This window comes from Fistularia commersonii, chromosome 21, assembly GCF_037954325.1.
Source record: "Fistularia commersonii isolate RoL2024-O1a breed Wild chromosome 21, RoL_Fcom_v1.0, whole genome shotgun sequence".
Lineage (NCBI taxonomy): Eukaryota > Metazoa > Chordata > Actinopteri > Syngnathiformes > Fistulariidae > Fistularia > Fistularia commersonii.
The window spans coordinates 472,080-492,151 of NC_141304.1; the positions used below are offsets into that span (position 1 = coordinate 472,080).

At 49.7% G+C, this 20,072-nt stretch overlaps 1 protein-coding gene, 1 long non-coding RNA gene and 1 pseudogene across 4 annotated transcripts; 1 reads left to right on the forward strand and 2 right to left on the reverse strand.

The window, feature by feature from the left end:
* Positions 1-497: 497 nt before the first annotated feature.
* Positions 498-2,328, reverse strand: LOC147221838 (PAK4-inhibitor inka2 pseudogene; annotated as a pseudogene). Its single transcript, XR_015107768.1, has 2 exons — positions 2,070-2,328; positions 498-1,495 (listed from the first exon to the last, which is right to left on the reverse strand). The product of XR_015107768.1 is annotated as a PAK4-inhibitor inka2 pseudogene (transcript).
* Positions 2,329-3,944: 1,616 nt separating this feature from the next.
* LOC147221839 (guanine nucleotide-binding protein G(i) subunit alpha-2-like) lies at positions 3,945-19,621 on the reverse strand. The gene is made up of 9 exons (XM_086168570.1): positions 19,124-19,621; positions 13,683-13,725; positions 10,214-10,355; positions 9,889-10,049; positions 8,369-8,497; positions 6,417-6,546; positions 6,063-6,216; positions 5,788-5,980; positions 3,945-4,983 (listed from the first exon to the last, which is right to left on the reverse strand). The coding sequence occupies exons 1-8, from the start codon at positions 19,485-19,487 to the stop codon at positions 5,790-5,792; spliced, it is 1,314 nt and encodes a 437-aa protein (XP_086024696.1). The 5' UTR covers positions 19,488-19,621; the 3' UTR covers positions 3,945-4,983; positions 5,788-5,789.
* LOC147221840 (uncharacterized) lies at positions 10,225-14,933 on the forward strand. Of its 2 annotated transcripts, none has more exons than XR_015107785.1 (3): positions 10,225-10,363; positions 10,823-10,910; positions 14,797-14,933. It is a non-coding gene; the product is annotated as an uncharacterized LOC147221840 (long non-coding RNA). The 2 variants fall into 2 exon arrangements; XR_015107786.1 differs by lacking the exon at positions 14,797-14,933 and adding an exon at positions 11,111-11,174.
* Positions 19,622-20,072: the final 451 nt, after the last annotated feature.

A 20,072-nucleotide genomic window follows, 5' to 3' on the forward strand; every position in this document is an offset into this window, starting at 1 on the left:
TCGTTAGCGGCGGGCTAGCCCCGACATCACGCTAGGCTAACGCTGCCGCTCCCGCCTTCCTGTCCCGTCCGCACGCCATCCCTTCGTCGATGCGCGATCGTAACCCGGCGTCTTCTCACGGCTCCGTCAGTCCCGAATATTGAAGCCGGTATCATGACGCGTCGCCGGAACCCCGTAGCCGTTAGCGCTACCGACGTAGCCTTCCGCCTCCCGCGAGCGTCCCAGGGTTTCTGCACGGTAAAAGGCGGTCGTTTCTTCGCCGAGCGATCGCTTTTAGCATGGAAAGGCCCGTCCTCGCCAGGTTCACGCCAGCACTTCCCCGACCGGCGCCGCACGAGTCTTCCGCTTCGTTATTAGCGTTATTCGACGGTCAGAGGAACTATCGCTTCCGCTTTTCGCCGCTTCCTCCCGTCCACCCGTTCCCTTTTTTTCAAAAACATCTTGCACCTTTTCGTTGTAAAACGAGAACAAGAACGGATGTCGGCACCGACGACGCGTTAAATTAAAAGAAAACTTTATTCCAGATGTACAAACAATGTGGACAAACTCCCGAGAGCGGCCCGTCGGCCCGTCGGCCCGCCGTCTCAGATGTATCCGATGACGTCGTTGCAAATGATGGGCCGCCGGCTGCCCGTCTTCATGAGGGCGGTGAAGCGGCGGAAGTCCGAGTCCAGTTGGTGTAAACCCGAGTGGGACCGGTGGAAGAAAGGTTTCGGCGGCGGCGGCCCGACGGGGCAGGACGAGCGGTCGGGAGGCCGACCGACCTCGCCGCTTCTCGACATCCCCGTCAGCCGCCGCCGCATGTTGACCAAAATGTCTCTGGCGAGTCGGCGCCCGGCGGCGGGTCTGGGCTCCGCCGGCTCGGGAGCCTCCGGCAGGTCCATCCAGTTCTCGATCAAGTCGGCGAAGCTGTTGTCCCCGAGAACCAGCGGCTGCCTGTTCCTGCCGCCGCTCAGCAGCGAAGCCGTCCAGTCCTCCGGCTCGCCGGCCTCGAACGAGGTCCAGCGCTCCAGGCAGGCGTCCGAGGTGGATTTGGGCCGGACGCGACCCGAAGGAGGTCCCCCGTTGGTGCGCGGGCGGGCGGACGGGGAGACGCGCACGTTCCTGGTCCTCCTCAGAACCACGCCTTCGTCTTGCCAGGAGGCCTCCGAGTAGCCCGAGTCCAAGTCCGAAGTCTTGTCCTCGCCGAGGGAACCCGGCGCCGGACGCCCTTCCTCCTCCTCCTCCTCCTCCTCCTCCTCCTCGTCCTCCTCCTCCGGCGGGTTGGCCAGGCAGCAGGCAGAATCGTAGGTGCCGGCGTCGCCGGCGTCCGGCGTCCGGAGGCGTGGCGTCCGCTCCCGCTCCCGCTTCGGCTCCGGCTCCGGCTCCGGCTCCCGCTCCCGCTCCCGCTCCGGCTCCCGCCGCGCCCTCAGCCTGCAGGGCCGCTCGGCCAGGAATGACGGGCCGCAGGGTTCGCTCAGCGGCCGAGGCTGCAGCTCCAGCGAGGATCTCATGGCTAGACGTCCGGACGGAGACAAACAGCGAGACCTGAGCTTCCCGTCGTTCCCCGAAACGACGACGGGCCGGCCGCGTTTCCTCCCCGCCTCCTTTCCACGCTGTTATTTCAAATAAGATTTTTACCCGCTGAGATCATTCCTCTGCGCCGCCATAAAACAAGCCGGGCATTCCTGACGCCCGGCCGGCCCCGGAGACCCGGCCCAGACAGGATGCACATTTCAGGGGGGGAGGGAATGGAAAAGCTCCCGCCGAATCAGGCGCTTCCTCTCCGGACCCGCGGGACGCCGACGGCGGTTCGGACGCCGCTCGGCCTCGTCGGCGTCGGACGTGAGAATCCGACGAGGCGAAAAGCCATCCTGACCTTTTGGAGGCTCTTTTTTTTTGTTTCTTTTAGGGGTTATTTGTGTTTTCACAGCCGTGGGCGCCGAGCCTGCCGGGCTCGGAGACAAACAAACGTCCCGCTCTCAGGAAAAACAAACCCCCCCTCCGGGGTCGGAGGCTCAGGACCCGGAGGTGCAGAAGAACCGGACAGAAGAAGAAGAGGACAATTCAAGAGGAGGGTCGGAACTCACCACGCTTGAAGCCCAGCTTCTCTGCTTCTTTCTGGAAATGAAGTAATAAACAGGATGAGAAGGAACTGGAGAGGAACGGAGGGCCAGTCCTCCTCCTGGTCCTCCTCCTGGTCCTCCTCTGGGTCCTCCTGATCCTCCTCCTGGTCCTCCTCCTGGTCCCCCTCCCCCTGGTCCTCCTGGTCCTTCTGATCCTCCTCCTGATCCTCCTCCTGGTCCTCCTGATCCTCTTCCTGGTCCTCCTCCTCGTCCTCTCCGAGGATGGAGGTCCGACGGCTGACTTTGTGGACGCGCAGCTTCCTCCCTCAGCCAATCAGCGCCGCCCGTCAGAGTCCTAAGCCAATCGGCGGCCTGAAACCGGATCCCCGGGCCGCAGGACGGAATCCCGCCGGATCCCGGAGGTTCTGCAGAGACCTGGACCCGCACCGATCTTCTCCCGTCAGGTCTCCGCCTGTCCTGCAAACGGCGGGAGACGCACCGTGCGCGGATCCTGCCGGTTGTTCGCTTTTTCACCGGATCGACTTCCAAACTTTGAGCGGCCGCTTTAACATGGGGATTTGTCGCCCCCTGGTGGACGAAGGTGGAACTGCAAGTGGCCGCCTGAAGGCAGACCTTCAACCTTCTGAGCTTCAAGTAGAGGTTCTGAGCTTCGCCTCCATGTTCTGAGCATCACTTTGATGCTCTGAACTTCCCTTTGCTGTTCTGAACTTCACTCTGATGTTCTGAGCTTCGCTTTGATGTTCTGAGCATCAGGTAGATGTTCTGAGCATCATTTCAATGTTCTGAGCTTCTTTTCAATGGTCTGAGCTTCACCTGGAAGGTCTGAGCTTCACTTAGATGTTCTGAACTTCACCTCCATGTTTTGAGCTTCAGTTAGCTTTTATATTGAGCTTCATTTGAATGTTATGAACGCCACCTCCATGTTCTCAATTTCACCTTCATGTTCTGAACTTCACCTCCATGTCCTGAGCTTCACTTTGATGTTCTGAGCTTCACTTTGATGTTCTGAGCTTCACTTAGAAGTTCTGAATTTCACTTAAATGTTCTTAGCTACAAGTAGTAGATGTTTGGAGCTTCACTTGGAAGTTCTAAACTTTACCTCCATGTTCTCAACTTCACTTATAAGTTAAGAGCTTCACTTAGAAGATCTGAGCTTCACTTGGATGTTCTTCACTTCATGCAGTCTCCATCTGAAACATGGGAGAACCATCTGAGTGGACTCAGAGGTTGTGGACTCCAACAGTTTTCCAGGAACTAGTTGATGGAAAAGTCATGGCCAACCACAGGAGATGACAACTTTATCTGAAGTTCTCTCACGTTCTTCATTTAGGAAACAAAAATGGTTCCACAAGAAATAAGAAAGCGTTAAATGTTGGTGCTTTGCTTCGTTTAATGCAGGTCCCTCATTAAGAGGAGAATAATCCACTTTTATAAGCTCTTCAAACCAAAAAACATTTGCAGTCTTACCTTTGTTTGCATACAAAGTCGGTGCACGTGTCCATCTCCGGTAAAAGTCCTCTTTGTCTGAGTTATTTCCTGTATTTATTTGATCCTGTGTTGCTTACAGAAGGACGTCCGCTAGCTCACATACGCCCCCTGCAGGTGAGGCACAGGGCCGCCTGCCTCACCTCGACACTTTACCCCGCGGTTTACCGCGAGAGAAACTCTTCAAACACCAACACCACGAACACAACGGGCTGCAGGAAACAAGCGGCGCCATGTGGCCTTTCGGAGGTGAGGCTCGGCTCACGGCTGCCTCACCTCTGGTTTCTGCACCGGTCGGGTCCGGAAGAGGACGGATTCGGTGATTTTCCCCGAAGAAAAGGTACAATAGGATCGTAATCATGCAGAAAATACATGAATAACACGGATAGGTGGACAAATATTAATGTTTATTTTAGGTTATCATAATAGGTTTAGTTTTTCATGACAGGTGAGGCCTCTCCTGAGTTATGTAGTTATGAAGTGTGTGAAATCACCAGCAAATACCTGCTGCAAACCTAAGGGGTTTCTTCATCTACGTTTAGATACTTGGGGGAACAAAGAGAGGACGAACAGTGTGTGTGTGTGTGTGTGTGTGTGTGTGTGTGTGTGTGTGTGTGTGTGTGTGTGTGTGTGTGTGTGTGTGTGTGTGTGTGAGGCATTTAAGGAAATGCTTTTTACGGACAAGGTGCCTCCTTAACTTACGTTGGACGTACCGACCAGAGGTGGGCCTCCAGCTGGACAAACGTGCCGTGAAGAGCGCCAGACCAGACGGGAACAAGTTCATTGGACACCAAACACTTTGGAACAAAGGACCACGTGAGCAAACCTTACATTTACAGTTGGGTGTGCGTCGGAGTGGCCAAGAGGAAGGTAGCCCTAATTGTCACCGGGAAGGTTTTCATGTCTCGGAGGGAACACGTGTAAACAGATCGCAAGGCACAAAACATGTCAAAACAACTGACAGGGAATAGAACCGACATCCCTTTAAAATGGGGCAAGACTTGTATGTGCGATGAGGTGAGGTGAGCTGAGGTGAGAGGCAGAAGGTCACAGGCTAATCTCTGGACAGGCATGTAGACAATCGTTGGATTTGATTGTGTGTAAACGCTGGACCAAAAGCGCTCTTCGTTCTTCACGCTACGCCAAAACATTTTCCTCTTTCACCCGTTAAAAAGATGCATTTCACTGACAAATTGGTTTTCATTTCTCTCATGGGAGTGAAGTCACTGATTTTCCCGTTGGTGTTGTTGGTGTTGGTGGGGTCCCACATCCAAGCAGCCACTCCAGAGGAGCAGCGAAGACCTCAGGGGCTGCAGGTTTCCCGGCTTTCCAGCTTTCAACCGCAGGACTTCGGTCCGACCCGGGTGGGCGGGCGGGCGGTCGGTCGGTTTTGGGTGCTTGGAGTGGAACTCGTCACGGCGGCTTCCTTCGCCTAAAAACAGAAACCCCAACACCTCTGTTATGAGTCGCCGTGGAAAATTTTCTTCTACCGTGCAACTTCCTACATCCTCATCCACGCCTCCCTCGATGTCCGACGGATTTCCGAGACAAACCTCGACTGTCAATCGACCGTAGGCCGGAAAGTAAGACCAAATCCGCTCAGTTTGAGGCTTGGATTCAACCAGGACTTTCAACCAGGTCCGGGTGTCCCTCACCCCACCGGCCCCGAAGGGTATTTCATTCAAGAGAACGAACATCATACACCTGGGACCAGAAGGCGTCACTGGAAACGAAGGTAAAGTCCACCCTGGAACTGAAACGAACCTGACAACAACCAGAACTCCGGCCTCAGTGACCCTTTGTTTACCGGCCAGGAAGTGAAATACTGAGGAACCTCGACTTCCCAGTTCCGAGATAAAAGCTGCCGCCGGGTTGATATGAACCCGGATCTGAGTTAGCGGCGAGCGGGATGAGCCTCTGTCCGTGAAGCGGCGTTTAAGGCAGTTGGATTTACCGCCGCCACTTGGCACCCCAGAGAAAATCATGGAAAAACCTGAGCAAACTCCCAAGTCACGGTATTACCGGAATTCAAACAGACTTGAAGCTTCTTCCAAGAGGCCATAAGGTCCCTCAGCCACCGGGTCTGATAGGACACTCTGAGCCCGAGACTCCGACAGCAAACGGATCATTTGGGTTTACGACGACACGCGAGGCGACGTGATGACCGATCGTTTGATATCGAGCGGCTTGGGGACTCGAAAAGGGTGAATTGTTAAAGAGCCGCGAAGGACACTACCTTCAGAAAAGGCCGCAGTCCTTCAGGTTGTTCTTGATGATGACGTCCGTGACGGCGTCGAAGACGAACTGCACGTTCTTGGTGTCGGTGGCGCAGGTGAAGTGGGTGTAGATCTCCTTGGTGTCCTTCTTCCTGTTGAGGTCCTCGAACTTGGTCTGGATGTAGCTCGCGGCCTCGTCAAACTTGTTGGCCCCTGGAAGAGGCGGAGCGGAAAGACGTTCTCAGACACTCGCCCTCCACGGCCGGAAACCCCAGAAGGCCAGCGAGGCGAGAACCTGTGTACTCCGGGAAGCAGATGGTCAAAGGGCTGCGGGGGATCTTCTCCTCAAACAGATCCTTCTTGTTGAGGAAGAGGATGATGGAGGTCTCGGTGAACCACTTGTTGTTGCAGATGGAGTCGAACAGCTTCATGCTCTCATGCATTCGGTTCTGAGGAGAATCGACATCGGGCACAGCTGTCAGCCTCCGGACACAAACACACCACCAGAGGGCGGCGTCGGGCAACACTTCTTTTAAAACCTTGCTACCGGAGCATCGGCCGTGGCCGAATAACCGTAAACCTCATCCCGAAGAGGCCGTTAGACTTGAACAAAAAACCAGGGTGGACGATGACACTCCTTTTTCCTCACCATCTCCTCATCCTCAGCCAGGACCAGGTCGTAGGCGCTCAGGGCAACGCAGAAGATGATGGCCGTCACTCCCTCGAAACAGTGGATCCACTTCTTTCTCTCGGAGCGCTGGCCTCCCACGTCGAACATTCTGCAAGGGACGAGGCGGTTAGAGCGGAGGTCCCTTGGATGTGCTGTTTCCATGGCAACAAAGGCATCGAATCAGACACCGGTGGGATACGAGTCTGGATGTCAACAGATTTCTGTTGATGGTAAATTATAATGAGGGGATCTATTTCTGCCGCCCTGAAATGGAAAGGTCACCTTTCAGCTCTTCATTCATCACCGGAGGGCGTTCAGTCCTTTGCGAGGAACTGAACGCTCAAGCGTTTTCTGTCAGTTCCTGGAAGCTTTCCAGCCACTGGGTAGTTTCTCGCTTCAGTGGGACAGTAGAGGAACCAGGTGTCAAGGACCTCAGTTCCAAGAACCACTGTAGCTCCTGCTCCGAGGCAGGGTCTTTTTAAGGCTCCGTAGGAACTCGTGCTTGGTGATTGCTGGAGGTCATACCGAATACTTCTCGCGGACTGTGGAGCCACATTTGGAAAATTTGATTTCATTTAGTCGGCCCTTTTCTCGGGACAACACAGATAGAGCCCGAGGGGAATGGACAGGCGAAGAGGTCCGAGCTCCTCTGGCTCGCCACGCTACAGTTTCTAGGGTTTGCAGCAGAACATTGACATTTTTGGTTGATACAAGTACCAAGTTCGCTAACGGCCGGGCTGATCACACAGCAAAGCAGTGCGGGGAGAAAATGAAAGCACTAAATGCGAATGTCCCGGACACCTTCGTATCTATCGCAGTCCCTGTCCATCCTCCATGTTTTCAGGAGCAGATGTGGAGCCAAAGGCGGCAAACACAAGAGTACCGCCAGCAGCCAGGAGAGGGTATGCTCAATGGCGACCAGCACAAGGAACAGAGACGAAAACAACAACATGGCATCGGTACGACCGGGGAGAAGAATTCTCCATGCACGTGCCGACATGTTTCCGTGGCCACCAAATGCTCTCTTCGAACCTACATCATCACCAGCTCCGCCTCCGCCGCCATGTTTGTTAAAGTCTGAAGTGGAAACCTCGGAAGGGATCTGGATTTTACAAGGGGACAAATGAAAAATCCGAACGGCGTTTGAGGTCCAAAACCAACGATAACAGAAAAGCAACACACTCGTCTAGCATGACCGGTTTTTCATTCATGTTCTGATCGACCTCACGGGGTTTGGACGAGGACGTCCAAAGGGCCAAACGTGGACCTGTCCATTTTCCACATGCAAAGTTTCAGACGTACACGAAAGTACTCCAGAAGTAGTGATGAGAATGTGCCCTAATGCACCTTCCTCCTTCTGTCCTCTTACCAGCTCACCCTTCTGCTCTCTTACGTAACGGCCATCAGATTGTTTAGCAGTACGTTGCCGGTCCTCGTCCGTCCATTAGAATCCCAGCCGCCCACCGGCTCAGAGCATCTTTGACTAGCACTTCTGTGGGTATAATTTGGCGGAAGGCGAGTGGGCGGTTTGCACATTTCAAGTAGGCGAGTTTCCTTTCCGATGTGCATCGTGGAGGCTGGGACACTTCGACGGGATGGGGATCCACAGGGGAGGATCTTGGAGGCTCTGCCATCCCAGGGTTCTCACATGTAGGCCTAAAGAACCCCCGGTGGGGTATTTATTGGGTCGTGATGGCGACTGTGGATCTTTGCTCCCAGAGTCAAAGAAGCATTTCTTCTGAAGGTCCCACTCCTTTCAAAAGGATCATTTTACTGACCTGCATGGAGAAGCTCTTTGAGCACCATCAACCTCTCTCACCTCTACCACAGCATCTCCTCCTCATCAACTTCTTAGTGTGTTTTGACTTCAGGAGGTCCAATCATTTGTGCCCGAGGATGTTCCCATGAGATCTCTTCTCCCGTGACCTTACTTGAAGTGCAGATCCTTGAAGGTGAAGTGGGTCTCCACGATCCCGGTGGTCTTGACCCGGGTTCGGAGCACGTCCTGCTGGGTGGGGATGTAGTCCGCTTTGGCAATCCTCTCCAGGTCGTTCAGGTAGCTGGGACACACAAGGGACAAGCGGTAAACGGCAGGAAAGTCAAGGCAACCCGGAGGCCGCCGATGTCCCTCCGGCGACGAAACATCTCAAACACTTGCGCTTTTACCTGAGATATTTTCAGCACCGCTTACATGAACATTATGTAACTCGTGACCTCTGGTGGCTCAAGCGGTTATTACGTTACTCCGATGCATAGAATCTCACCGCTGTGTAGGAGAACATTGTTTGAAGAACTGGCTGTATTTTTAGAGGAGGCAGAGGGGTTCGGATGAGCAGATGGTATTGTCGGAAGCAAGGAGACCCTTTTCAAACGGGACATAAACCGTCCCTGCCCACCTGGGAGTCAGGAGGAGGGTCCAGAAGGTCTGACACTGATTTCCTGCATGTTGAAGCTTCACTTCCTGTTTGAGAGGTGTTCTCCAAGCACCGCCTCAGGTCACCACGGGTGGTAGACCTGAGACGCCGCTCTGGATGGCTTCACCTCAGGAGGCTACGTCAATCTTCCTCCTTGAAGTCACAGATGTTTGCCGATTCTAGGCGGCCGTACAACCTATGTGCTCCTTACGAACTACAAATGTACCACTGAGACGAGATGTTTCAACCCCTCCGTACATCTCCGCGGCGTTTAGCCTCGGAGTTCTCCGGAAAACCTGGACGCAAAGGAACTCAGTGATGGAGATGACACTGCCGGAGGAGGAAGAGGGTCATGACATGAAGCGGGGAGGCATCTTCTCCCAGCTGGTCCTCATCAGCTCAGCTGGGAGCCTGAAGGCAAGTCATTCTGCCCTTTGCTCGTCAAGCGTCACCTTCTGTGCCTGTTGAAATGATGGGATTTGAAGAATGTTTGGGGAGCTTTGAGGCAAACTGGACAAAATAATTACAATTAGCAAGATGTCAACATCCTTCACAGATGTAAACTCTCCGGCTCTTTGTGGAAGGAAGAAACACACCAGGGCCTCCTTTGCAGGTTTCACCATGGCAACAGTTTGCCCGGAGGCTAGTTTCCCCGGAAATAAGCGACTGAAGTCCTCTTTTAGCACTACGCCCTGGTTCTGGTGTGCTTTGTTTGTCAGCTCATCTCGCAAGGAATCCCATCAAGAGAGGCTGAAGGTAGAGACAGAAGTTATTGGAGTGTCCGCATCGCTTTCCGAGGTGGCGAGATCCAGGACCGAACCCCAGTTAGCCACACCTCCGATCACAGAACAGGCGCCGGCGTGGCGTCGTAACCGACCAGCAGTTCCAACAGACCCCGGCAAGGCTTCACGCAAAACAAATTAGCATTTTTAGCGGTGAGACGCTAGCGGTTCTCTGCAGATCAGACGAAGGAACCCGGCCAGGAACCCCTGTCACGGACAAGGCGGGGATATATTTAGGAATTTGTCCGGACTCACTAGGCTGCGGAGTCATTCAGCTGGTATTCCCTCGACCGTGCAAAGCAGCTCTGGACTCCGCTGTCGGCCCACAGCCGCCGGACGACGTCGGCCAGATCCTCGGCAAGGAGGCCCTGCTCCTCAGCGCTTGCGGAGAGCGCGGAGAGCTGCTGGACATCATCCTGAGGAGACCGCGCGGACATCCACACGAGTTACCGGCAGAAGGTGCAAAGATCAACAAGCCGATGCCAGTAAAAACGAAGAGAAAGTTGGATCTGAGATACCCCTCCCCAATTCATCGGCGAGGACCAAGAGATCTGCTTGGCCGGCGTGGAGGGCAGCTCACCGCGCTGGCCGGGCTGCTGTAGTGGATCTTCAGGCTGCCCATGGCCTTGATGATGGCCATGATGGACTGGATGGTGTTGCTGTAGACCACGGCTCGGTACTGCCTGCACTCGTCCTCTGAGTAGCCGTCTTCGTGGATGATCCTGAGGAGGTGAGGTCAAATAAGGATTATTCATACTCACAGCCAAACTTCTTGACTCTTTTGATTGAAAAACCATCTATACATACATACACGTTTCTCGTATGTATGTATAAATGTATATATATTCATATTTAACAACAGAAATGCAATAATCATTCATATACAGGTAAATATTTATGTGTATATGCATAAAGAAATCCATATGTATATATAGATGTCTATATAGAGGAAAATACATGTCTATTTATGTTGGAATATATATACATACATATATATATATAAAAACAGAAATGCATGTATATATTGATGTCTATATACAGGCAAACACATGTACATTTATGTGTATCTATGTATATATACATATATGTACACATATAAAAACAGAAAGAAATGCATGTATATATCGATGTCTATATCAAGGCAAAAAAATGTGTATTTATATAAGTGTTTGTACGCCTACATATACAGATGGAGTCGGAGCTGCAAGGCAGGAGGTCTAGAGGAAGAGCAAAAGGAAATATGGAAGATTTATGGACGAAGTGAGAAAGGATATGAAGTAAGTTGATGTGAGACAGAACACAGAGAATAGAGTTACAGTATATGTATACATGTATGTAGAAATACATGTGCATATTGACGTCTATATCCTGGATAATATATGTATATCTATGTTTCTATGTGTATATATGTTTGTTTATTCATCTGTGTGTGTGTGTTTGTGTGTGTATATATATACATATAAAAATATATTTACAGACAAAACGGCATGTATATATTAATCTGTTTATAAAGGTAAATAATGTATATTTATGTGTGTATACATACATGCATGTATGTTTAAATATAAATATACAGACAGATAGGTAGGTAAATATTGTCTATTTTCAGGCATATTCATAAATATTTATATATACATATTAATGTGTATATCCAGACAAGAATACATGTATATATTGACGGCTACATATAAGTAAATACATATATTTTTATGGATTTTTATACATATATATATATATATATATATATACACAGCCCCTGACGAGAAAAGCCGAAAGAAGAGGAAGATATATATATACACATCTTGAGACGGAAATACATGATTATGTTGATGTCTACATACAGGAAGATACTTTGTATTTGTGTGTGTCTGTATGTAATAATGTGTAGCGGTATGTATACATTTTTATATATCAATGGAAATACAAGAATACGTTGATATTAGTACACTGGCAAATCAATATATATGTGTGTGTGTGTAGAGGCAAATACATGTCTATTTATGTGTATAAACATGTATAAATATACAAATATATAGACAGAAATGTATTTATATATTTATGTTCTATATGCACGGCAAGAAATGTATATCTATGTTTGTGAAATATATTTAATATTTGTGAATGTTTTCATTTTAAGTATTATATATATATATATATACAGGCTTATATATGTTTATTTATTTGAGTATATACAGGTTTTTAGTGACAGAAATGCATGTTTATATTCATGTCTTTGTAAATACATCTATACATGTATATTTATGTATTTGTTCATATTATTTTATGTTACATGTATGCATATACACATTCATAGATATAGATTTATGAATGTCTATATACATATACATTGATATTTTTTCCTCTATATTAACATGAATATATAAATGCATCTCTTTCTGTATATATATATAAATATATATGTATGAATGTATGTATATCCACAGACAGAAATGCATTTGTGCATTGATGTCTTCAGAAAGATACTTGAATGTATATTTATGTATTTGAATATATATATATATATATATGTATATGTACATATATACCTATATGCAGAGGAAAACATGTATATTTATTGTGTGTGTATATATATATACACACATATATATACCGAAAGAAATGCAATTTTTATATTGATATGTGTATACAGAAAAAAGCTGTACATTCATTTACTTGTATACGTATATATTTACATATATATATATACACAGAAATTCATGTTTACATTCATGTCTATATACAGGTACATATACAGTATATGTATTCATGTGTATATATGTATTTGTTTGTGTTACATGTACTTTTTTTTCTGTGAATAGATATCAATATGTACATCTTTTATTTTTGTATATAGTAGCACGTGCATATATGTGTGTCTATGCAAATATATGTATGTATGTATTTATACGGACAGGATTGCATGTCTGTATCTATATGTTTGTATATATGTGTGTATAACGGACAGTAATGCATGTATATATTGATGTCTATAGAAAGGCACTTAAATGTATATTTATATATTGATATATATTGATTTATTTGTATGTATGTTTATAGACATGCATGTTTATATTCATGTCTTCAAACTGACATATGCATGTGTATTTATATGTATATGTAGATGTACAGACAGAAATGCATGTTTATATGGATGTTTATATTCGTGTAAGTAAACATATTTTACATACAATTCGATGTGTAATATTCAGATAATAACATTTGTGTATGTATATATATATTTACATATTTACATATGTGTATATATATGTCAACAGAGATCTATAGATGTTTTGATATGTATCAAAAACATGTATTTATAAGTGTGTATTTATACATATATAGATATATGTGTATAGAAGCACCTATTTTATAAACACCTATATATATACATACAGACAGAAATGAATGCTTATATCAATATTTATGTACAGGAAAAAAAGCTGTTTATTCATTTGTGTGTAAATATATATGTACGATACAGACAGAAATGCATGTATATATATATTGATGTTTATTTCTAGGAAAAAAGCTGTATATTGGTTTTGTGTAAATATATATACATATTTATGGACAGTGATGTATGTATATATTGATGTTTATATACAGGCAAGTACATGTATATTTATGTGTGTGTGTATATATATATATGGACAAAAATGCATGTATGTATTGATGTGTAACAACATGCACATATATGTGTATCCAGACACACCGGACATGGACAGAATGTCTAAAAGGGCTCGGCAGTGGTAAGTAATTTTATTAGTTAGTATCTGTGTGTGTCTTCAAAGTGACAGATGCTTCCTCCAGGCTCAAAAAAGTGCACCTGCTGCTGGCTGGCCTGGAGGACGGTCCGTGATGAACCCGTGTGTGACTGTTCTAAAAACTGTCGTTGGGATGGACCTCAGGGGTCGAACCTTCTGGAGTTTGGACTCCAGCTTTTTGCTTCAGGATCTCAAAGCGCGTTTGAAACGCAGCAACGTTGCTGTCGGGCGGCCGGGTGAAGGACACGCCCGCCGCGCGGATGTCCGTCCACCGTCGGGACTTACTTCATCTGCTTCACGATGGTGCTCTTTCCTGACTCCCCGGCACCTGATGGCAGAAGAAGAGACGATGGATCAGAGAAGTTGTGCAGAAGAAGCCTGGAAGTGGCCTTGAAGGAAAGAGTTCCCAGCAAGAACATGGCTTGCTGCTTTCTTGTCCTGAATGCCTTAAAACACCTGCAGTCTCTGATTGAGATTGATCAAAGACCGATCTGCTTGAGATCTGTGTGAGTGTCAGCCAGACGATCGCACCTGGACGGGCAATCAGCGAGGCCGCAACCCACAGCCTTTGTGCAACCAATGGCTGCGGGCGCCGTCCCTATATAAAGAAGCCCCAACAGCGTCAGCTGTTTCAGCGTCCTCGCGCAAAGACGGCCGAGCGGCAAGACGGGCAACTCGACCCGCGCGACTCCACCGCGGCGGCTGCACCACTGGCGGGGGCACGCTTGTCGGGCTCCCGGTCTGCGCTCACTGTGGGTGTCCAGTCAAGACACAAAGACCTGATTGCCACAACCACCGACACCTATCCGGTCACTGCAAACACCTGCTCCTTCACGGTCGGCCGATGGGACTGCCAATCTGCGGTGAGCAAAGCAGTAGACTCTCTCTAGACCTGCCGGCATGGACTGAAACCTGGCTGAAACCGGACAACACAGCGACAACTGCAGCCCCCACTCCTTCACACGCCCCCCCCCCGTAGAATGGGGGGGACAGGAATTCACAACCAATGGACCTTCACCCCCTTGCCGCCAAACTGTGAATACGGCTCGTTTGAAGCCCATGCCATCAGGGTAACTGCTCCAATCAAGTGATCTGTAATTATAGTGTCCGGACCACCTGGGCCACTAGGTGCCATGGAATTGGACTTAATTATCTCCTCCATTCCAGATCTGGACTGCCTCCCCCACTCCTCCTCGGAGACTTCAACATACACCGAGACAAGCCATATGCCAGCGACTTGAAAGACTTGATGAATGCTTTTAACCTTCATCTCGCCAGCTGCTCCCCGACGCACAAAAACAGAAATGGACTTGACCTGATTTTCGCTAACAACTGTGAGTGAAAGATGAAACATGTTTCTGACCACTTCTTCATCCATTCCACAATCTCTCTTCCACAGTCACCGGCCAGCACTCCACCTGAGGTCGCATCTAGACGGAATCTCCGCAGACCGTCGATCCCAGACTTTGCATCGGCGGCCGCTTCTGCCCCGCCACCCCCGGCACGCTGTCTTCATTAGATGTAGATATTGCACCGGAGTCGCTCAGCTCCGCTCTGAGCTCCCGCCTGGACAACACGTGCCTTCTATCCACCAAGCCTGCGCTCTCTACCCGGCCTCCACCATGGCTGACGGAACCCGTCCGCGCTCTGCGTTCTACCCTTAGAGCGGCACAAAACTGAAAAACCTGCGGTCTCTACTAGCGTCCTTTGCCACCTCCGTGACAGCTGCCAAGAAGGCCTATCACGACGAAAAGATCAGCAACGCCACAGACTCGAAGACATTGTTTTCTACTTTTGAATCACTGCTTAACCCTCCCCCCCCCCTCCGGCTGCTACAGATCTTACCCCAGAGAACTTCGCCACCTTCTTCACAGAAAAGGCAGCAAGCGTCGGCAAACAATTCAAAGACCCTCCCTCCGACGAGCGCTCGCCTGTCAGAATATTCCGCTATGATTATAATACATTGTGTTTACATGCATTCGTTGTATTTACTTATTTCGATCGCAGTCCTTGTGTGACGTGAGGACGCTCACGTCAAGAGAGGGACGTGCAAAATCTCCAACCTCACATCATTGTTCCACTATCTATTGCAAAGACTGTAAAATGTAACTGCGAGACCCCATCATGTAAGGTGAAGGAATGCGCTACCCTGCTGTTCCAATGACACCCCCTGTGGATAATCGACTAGAGCCAGGGGTCGGGAGAAGTTTGTCAGGACTTCCTTCGACCGACAGCTTTGATCGAGGCGCAGTTTTACGAGGCCCCGCGGCCCAGATGGCCGCACTCCTAGAGAGCGTAAGACCGGTAAGACCGGGGGGGTCGGGGAAGCCATTGTCAGGACTCCCTCGGACCCTTTTGGCCAAAAGGTATAAAATGAGCCCGATCCTTTGGATCGGGGCCAGAACTTCTTCATCTACACATTCGACCGGACGCGTCTCAGCGGGCGTCTGGAGGAGCCCAACGATCCTCGCGGGGTGACGTTCATTCTGGTCCGGGATATCTCCTAAGTGTATTTTCCTGACTTTGAATAAACCGTTCTTGCTTGATTAGTTCCTGGCCGTTGTGACGTTTTTCCCTGAATGATGATCTGAGCACACCGGGACAACAAAGTCCGGTCCCGTGGCAGGAGCCACAAAAACAGATACACCACAAGAGACCGCTACCACTACCACAACACTCAGTACATTTACCCCACTCTCTGAAGCGGATGTTTCCAAACCGATCGCTAAGAGTCGTCCCACTACCTGCCCGCTGGACCCTGTGCCCAGCAACCTGCTTCAAGATATCGCCCCATCGGTAGCTCCGGCGATAACATGCACCGTGAACTCCTCACTGTCTTCCGGAACTGTCCCCTCTGCCCTCAAACAAGCAAGGGTGAAACCTCTACTGAAAAAACCCACACTTAATCCAGCACAGGTGGAAAACTATCGCCCTGTCTCACTTCTTCCGTTCCTTTCAGAAATCCTGGAAAGGGCAGCTGCGAAACAGGTCACCGACTTTTTAAATCAGACTGGACAACTGGACCCGAAACAATCTGGCTTCAAAAGTGGCCATTCGACCGAAACTGCGTTACCGGCAGTAACAGAAGCTCTGAGGACGGCAAGAACCGAAGGACGATCACCTGTCCTCGTCCTACTAGACTTATCAGCTGCCTTTGACACAGTCAACCACAGAATTCTCCTCAAGATTCTCACATCCATGGGAATCACTGGTGCCGTCCACTCCCGGTTCCACTCCTTCCTCTCTGGACGCTCCTTCAAGGTGTCACGGCAAGGGAAAGTATCTTCAACTCTCACCCTCACCACCGGGGTACCCCAAGGATCAGTGCCGGGGCCCCTTCTCTTCACACTGTACACCACCTCACTAGGACATGTCATTAGAACCCATGGTTTCTCCTATCACTGCTCTGCCGACGACACACAGCTGCACCCGTCCTTCCACCCGGATGATGCCACGGTTTTGACTCGCATCACAGCCTGCCTCTCCGAACCGTCATCATGGGTGAAAGAACGCCACCTACAGTTGAACTGGTCCAAGACTGAACTTCTGGTGATCCCAGCCAAAGAGACAATTCATCTCAACATCAACCTCAAGATGGACTCCACCACAGTGGCCCCTAACAAAGTTGCAAAAAACCTCGGCGTCACGATAGACGATCAGCTGTCGTTCTCCAACCGTATGACTTCAACTGCCCGGACCTGCAGATTTGTGCCGTACAACATTCAGAAAATCAGACCCTTCCTGACCCAACAGTCGGCACAGCTATTGGTTCAGGCCATGGTCATCTCCCGCCTGGACTACCGCAAAGCCCTCCTCGCTGGACGACCTGCTCGTGCAATAAAACCTCTGCAGATGGTACAGAATGCTGCGGCACGGTTGGTATTCACTCAACCCAGAAGGGCTCATGTTACACCTCTGTTCATCCAGTAGCTGCCAGGATCAAGCACAAGGTCCTGACCCTGGCCTTCAAAACCACCTCAGGAACAGGTCCAGCATATCTGAACCAAATGATAAGACCTCATGTTCCCGGCAGAGAGCTGCTTTCCTCTAATACAAACCTACTGGCAGTAGCTTCTGCTCGCTCTAAGCCATCTCAGGCAAAACTGTTCTCAGTTCTACTACCTCAGTGGTGGAACAAACTTCCGGAAGCAACCAGACTAGCATCATCTCTCTCAACCTTCAAGAAACAGGTGAAAACTTTTCTCTTTCAGGAATATTTACTGCGCCAATCCTTCCATCTCTCCATCTGTCCATCCATCCATCTCTTCTTCTCTCCATCTGTCCACGCCTCCTTCCATCTCAACACATCCCTTCATCTCAACACATCCCTTCATCCCTCCATCTCTCGCAGCTGCTGCAGGAGAAAAGTGCTTCTTAAATGGCATCAGGGGTTGTTGGTCTGGAGGAGCAGAGGAGAAGCTCCTGTGGGTGGACCTGGACCCTGTGGACCCTGTGGACCCTGCGGGTGGACCTGGACCTCCTCCGGGCTGCGGCTCCAGGGCCGTGAACTTCTCTCTGGCATCTTGTAGACCACCAAAGTATTGAGGCATTGGGTCCAGGAGACGGCCTGAAGGCCGCGGGCGGAGATGTTGGAGAAGTTCCAGAAGGTCATCGCCGATGAAACCGAACGTCTCCATCGTCCCTTCTCTCGATCCGCGAAGGTTTTCCACCTTCGACCTTCTGAAGTCCTCCGTCTCCACGGTCGCTGGTCTTCTGCTCCGCCCGCATCCCTCAGGGAGCTTCTGCAGGAAACGAGTTCCTCCGGGGATCTCCTCGGGAACCTTCTCCCCTCCGAGGTTCCCCGACCCGCTCAAACCGAGCCGCGGTTTCGGCGGGTTTAGGAAAGGAGACGATGGACGACCTCCAGAAGATGAACCTTCCTGTGGTCACTGAAGATCCCGTGGATCTTCATCCACAGAGACGTCCGGCAGAAACACAGCCGAGCTCAACATGTTGACCAGGATCTCCTGATGCTGCCGTGAAGCGACACGGACACGGAGAACCGCAGGAACATCCACCTGCTGCCAGCACGTCACACACACACACACACACATATATATACTATTCCAACACACACACACACACACACACCTTACCATTTTACCATTCAGCACACACACATACGTATTATTATTCCAACACTCTCTCTCTCACACACACACACACACACACACACACACACACACCTTACCATTCAGCAAACACACAAACACACATATATATCATTCCAACACTCACACACACATCTTTCTGTTCCAACACACATTCACCCACCCTACGTTTCAGCACGCACACACACACACACACACCTTTCCATTCAGCAAACACACACACACATATTTTTCTATTCCAACACTCACACACACATCTTACGGTTGCAACACACATTCGAACACCTTATTGTTCAGCACACACACACACACACACACACACATCTCCCACATACATACACACATACAAACCTATATACACATATATACAGCTTACTGTTCAGCACACACACGCACGGACGGACGGACGGACGGACACACACACACACACACACACACACATTTCTATTCCGACACTCACACACACATCTTACTGTCGCAACACACATTCGCACACCTTACTGTTCAACACACATAGACGGACACACACACACACACATCTATCCAGGTGAGGGTGAATGCGCGGCGGTCGTGTGTGTGTGTGTGTGTGTGTGTGTGTGTGTGTGTGGTCCTCACCGAGCAGCAGCAGCTTGACGTCCCGCGCCGCCTTCTCTCCGTCCTCCCGCAGGTTCCTGTCGATCATCCTGGATCTCTCCGCGGCCTCCTTCTCCTCCGCGCTCACCGTGCAGCCCATGGCCGCTCCATGCGGGGCCGTGCGGGAGCCACGAGAACACACGCGGACACACGCGGGACGCGCGCGCGTGCGGAGCGATGGAAGAAGGCGCGCGGGTTGAGGGGGGGGAGGCCGACAGGGGGCGCGAGGGAGAGCGCGCACGCGCACGCCAGCGACGCCCTTAAAGGAGACGCGAGGATCACGCGCGACACGGGGAGGACGACACGAGAACATCAGGGGAACATCTGGAAAATATAAAGGGAACATCAGGAGAACATCAGGGGAACATCAGGAGGACATCTGGAGAACATCGCGAAAAACATCAAGACAACATAAGGAGAACATCAGGAGAACATCAAGGGAACATCAGGAGAACATCGGGAGAATGTCAGAACATCAGTAGAACATCAGCAGAACATAAGGAGAACATCAGGGGAACATCTGGAAAATATCAAGAGAGCATCAGGAGAACATCAGGGGAACATCAGGAGAACATCAGGAGGACATCAGGAGAACATCATGAGAACATCAGGAGGACATCAGGAGAACATCATGAGAACATCAGGAGAACATCAAGGGAACATCAGGAGAACATCGGGAGAATGTCAGAACATCAGTAGAACATCAGTAGAACATAAGGAGAACATCAGGGGAACATCTGGAAAATATCAAGAGAACATCAGGAGAACATCAGGGGAACATCATGAGAACATCAGGAGAACATCAGGGGAACATCAGGAGGACATCTGGAGAACATCAGGAGAACATCAGGGGAACATCAGGAGAACATCAAGAGAACATAAGGAGAACATAAGGAGAACATCAGAAGAACATCAGGAGAACATCAAAAGA

What these genes read in the sequence shown, in the direction of transcription:
- LOC147221839 (XM_086168570.1), bottom strand. Translation starts at nt 19,487, where the DNA reads ATGTTCCCTTTATATTTTCCAGATGTTCCCCTGATGTTCTCGTGTCGT. An exon ending in ACCATCGTGAAGCAGATGAA is followed by an intron (nt 10,356 to 13,682) that starts GTAAGTCCCGAC and finishes TCACCTCCTCAG; the next exon opens with GATCATCCACGAAGACGGCT. An exon ending in TTCAAGGATCTGCACTTCAA is followed by an intron (nt 6,547 to 8,368) that starts GTAAGGTCACGG and finishes CGTCCCTTGCAG; the next exon opens with AATGTTCGACGTGGGAGGCC.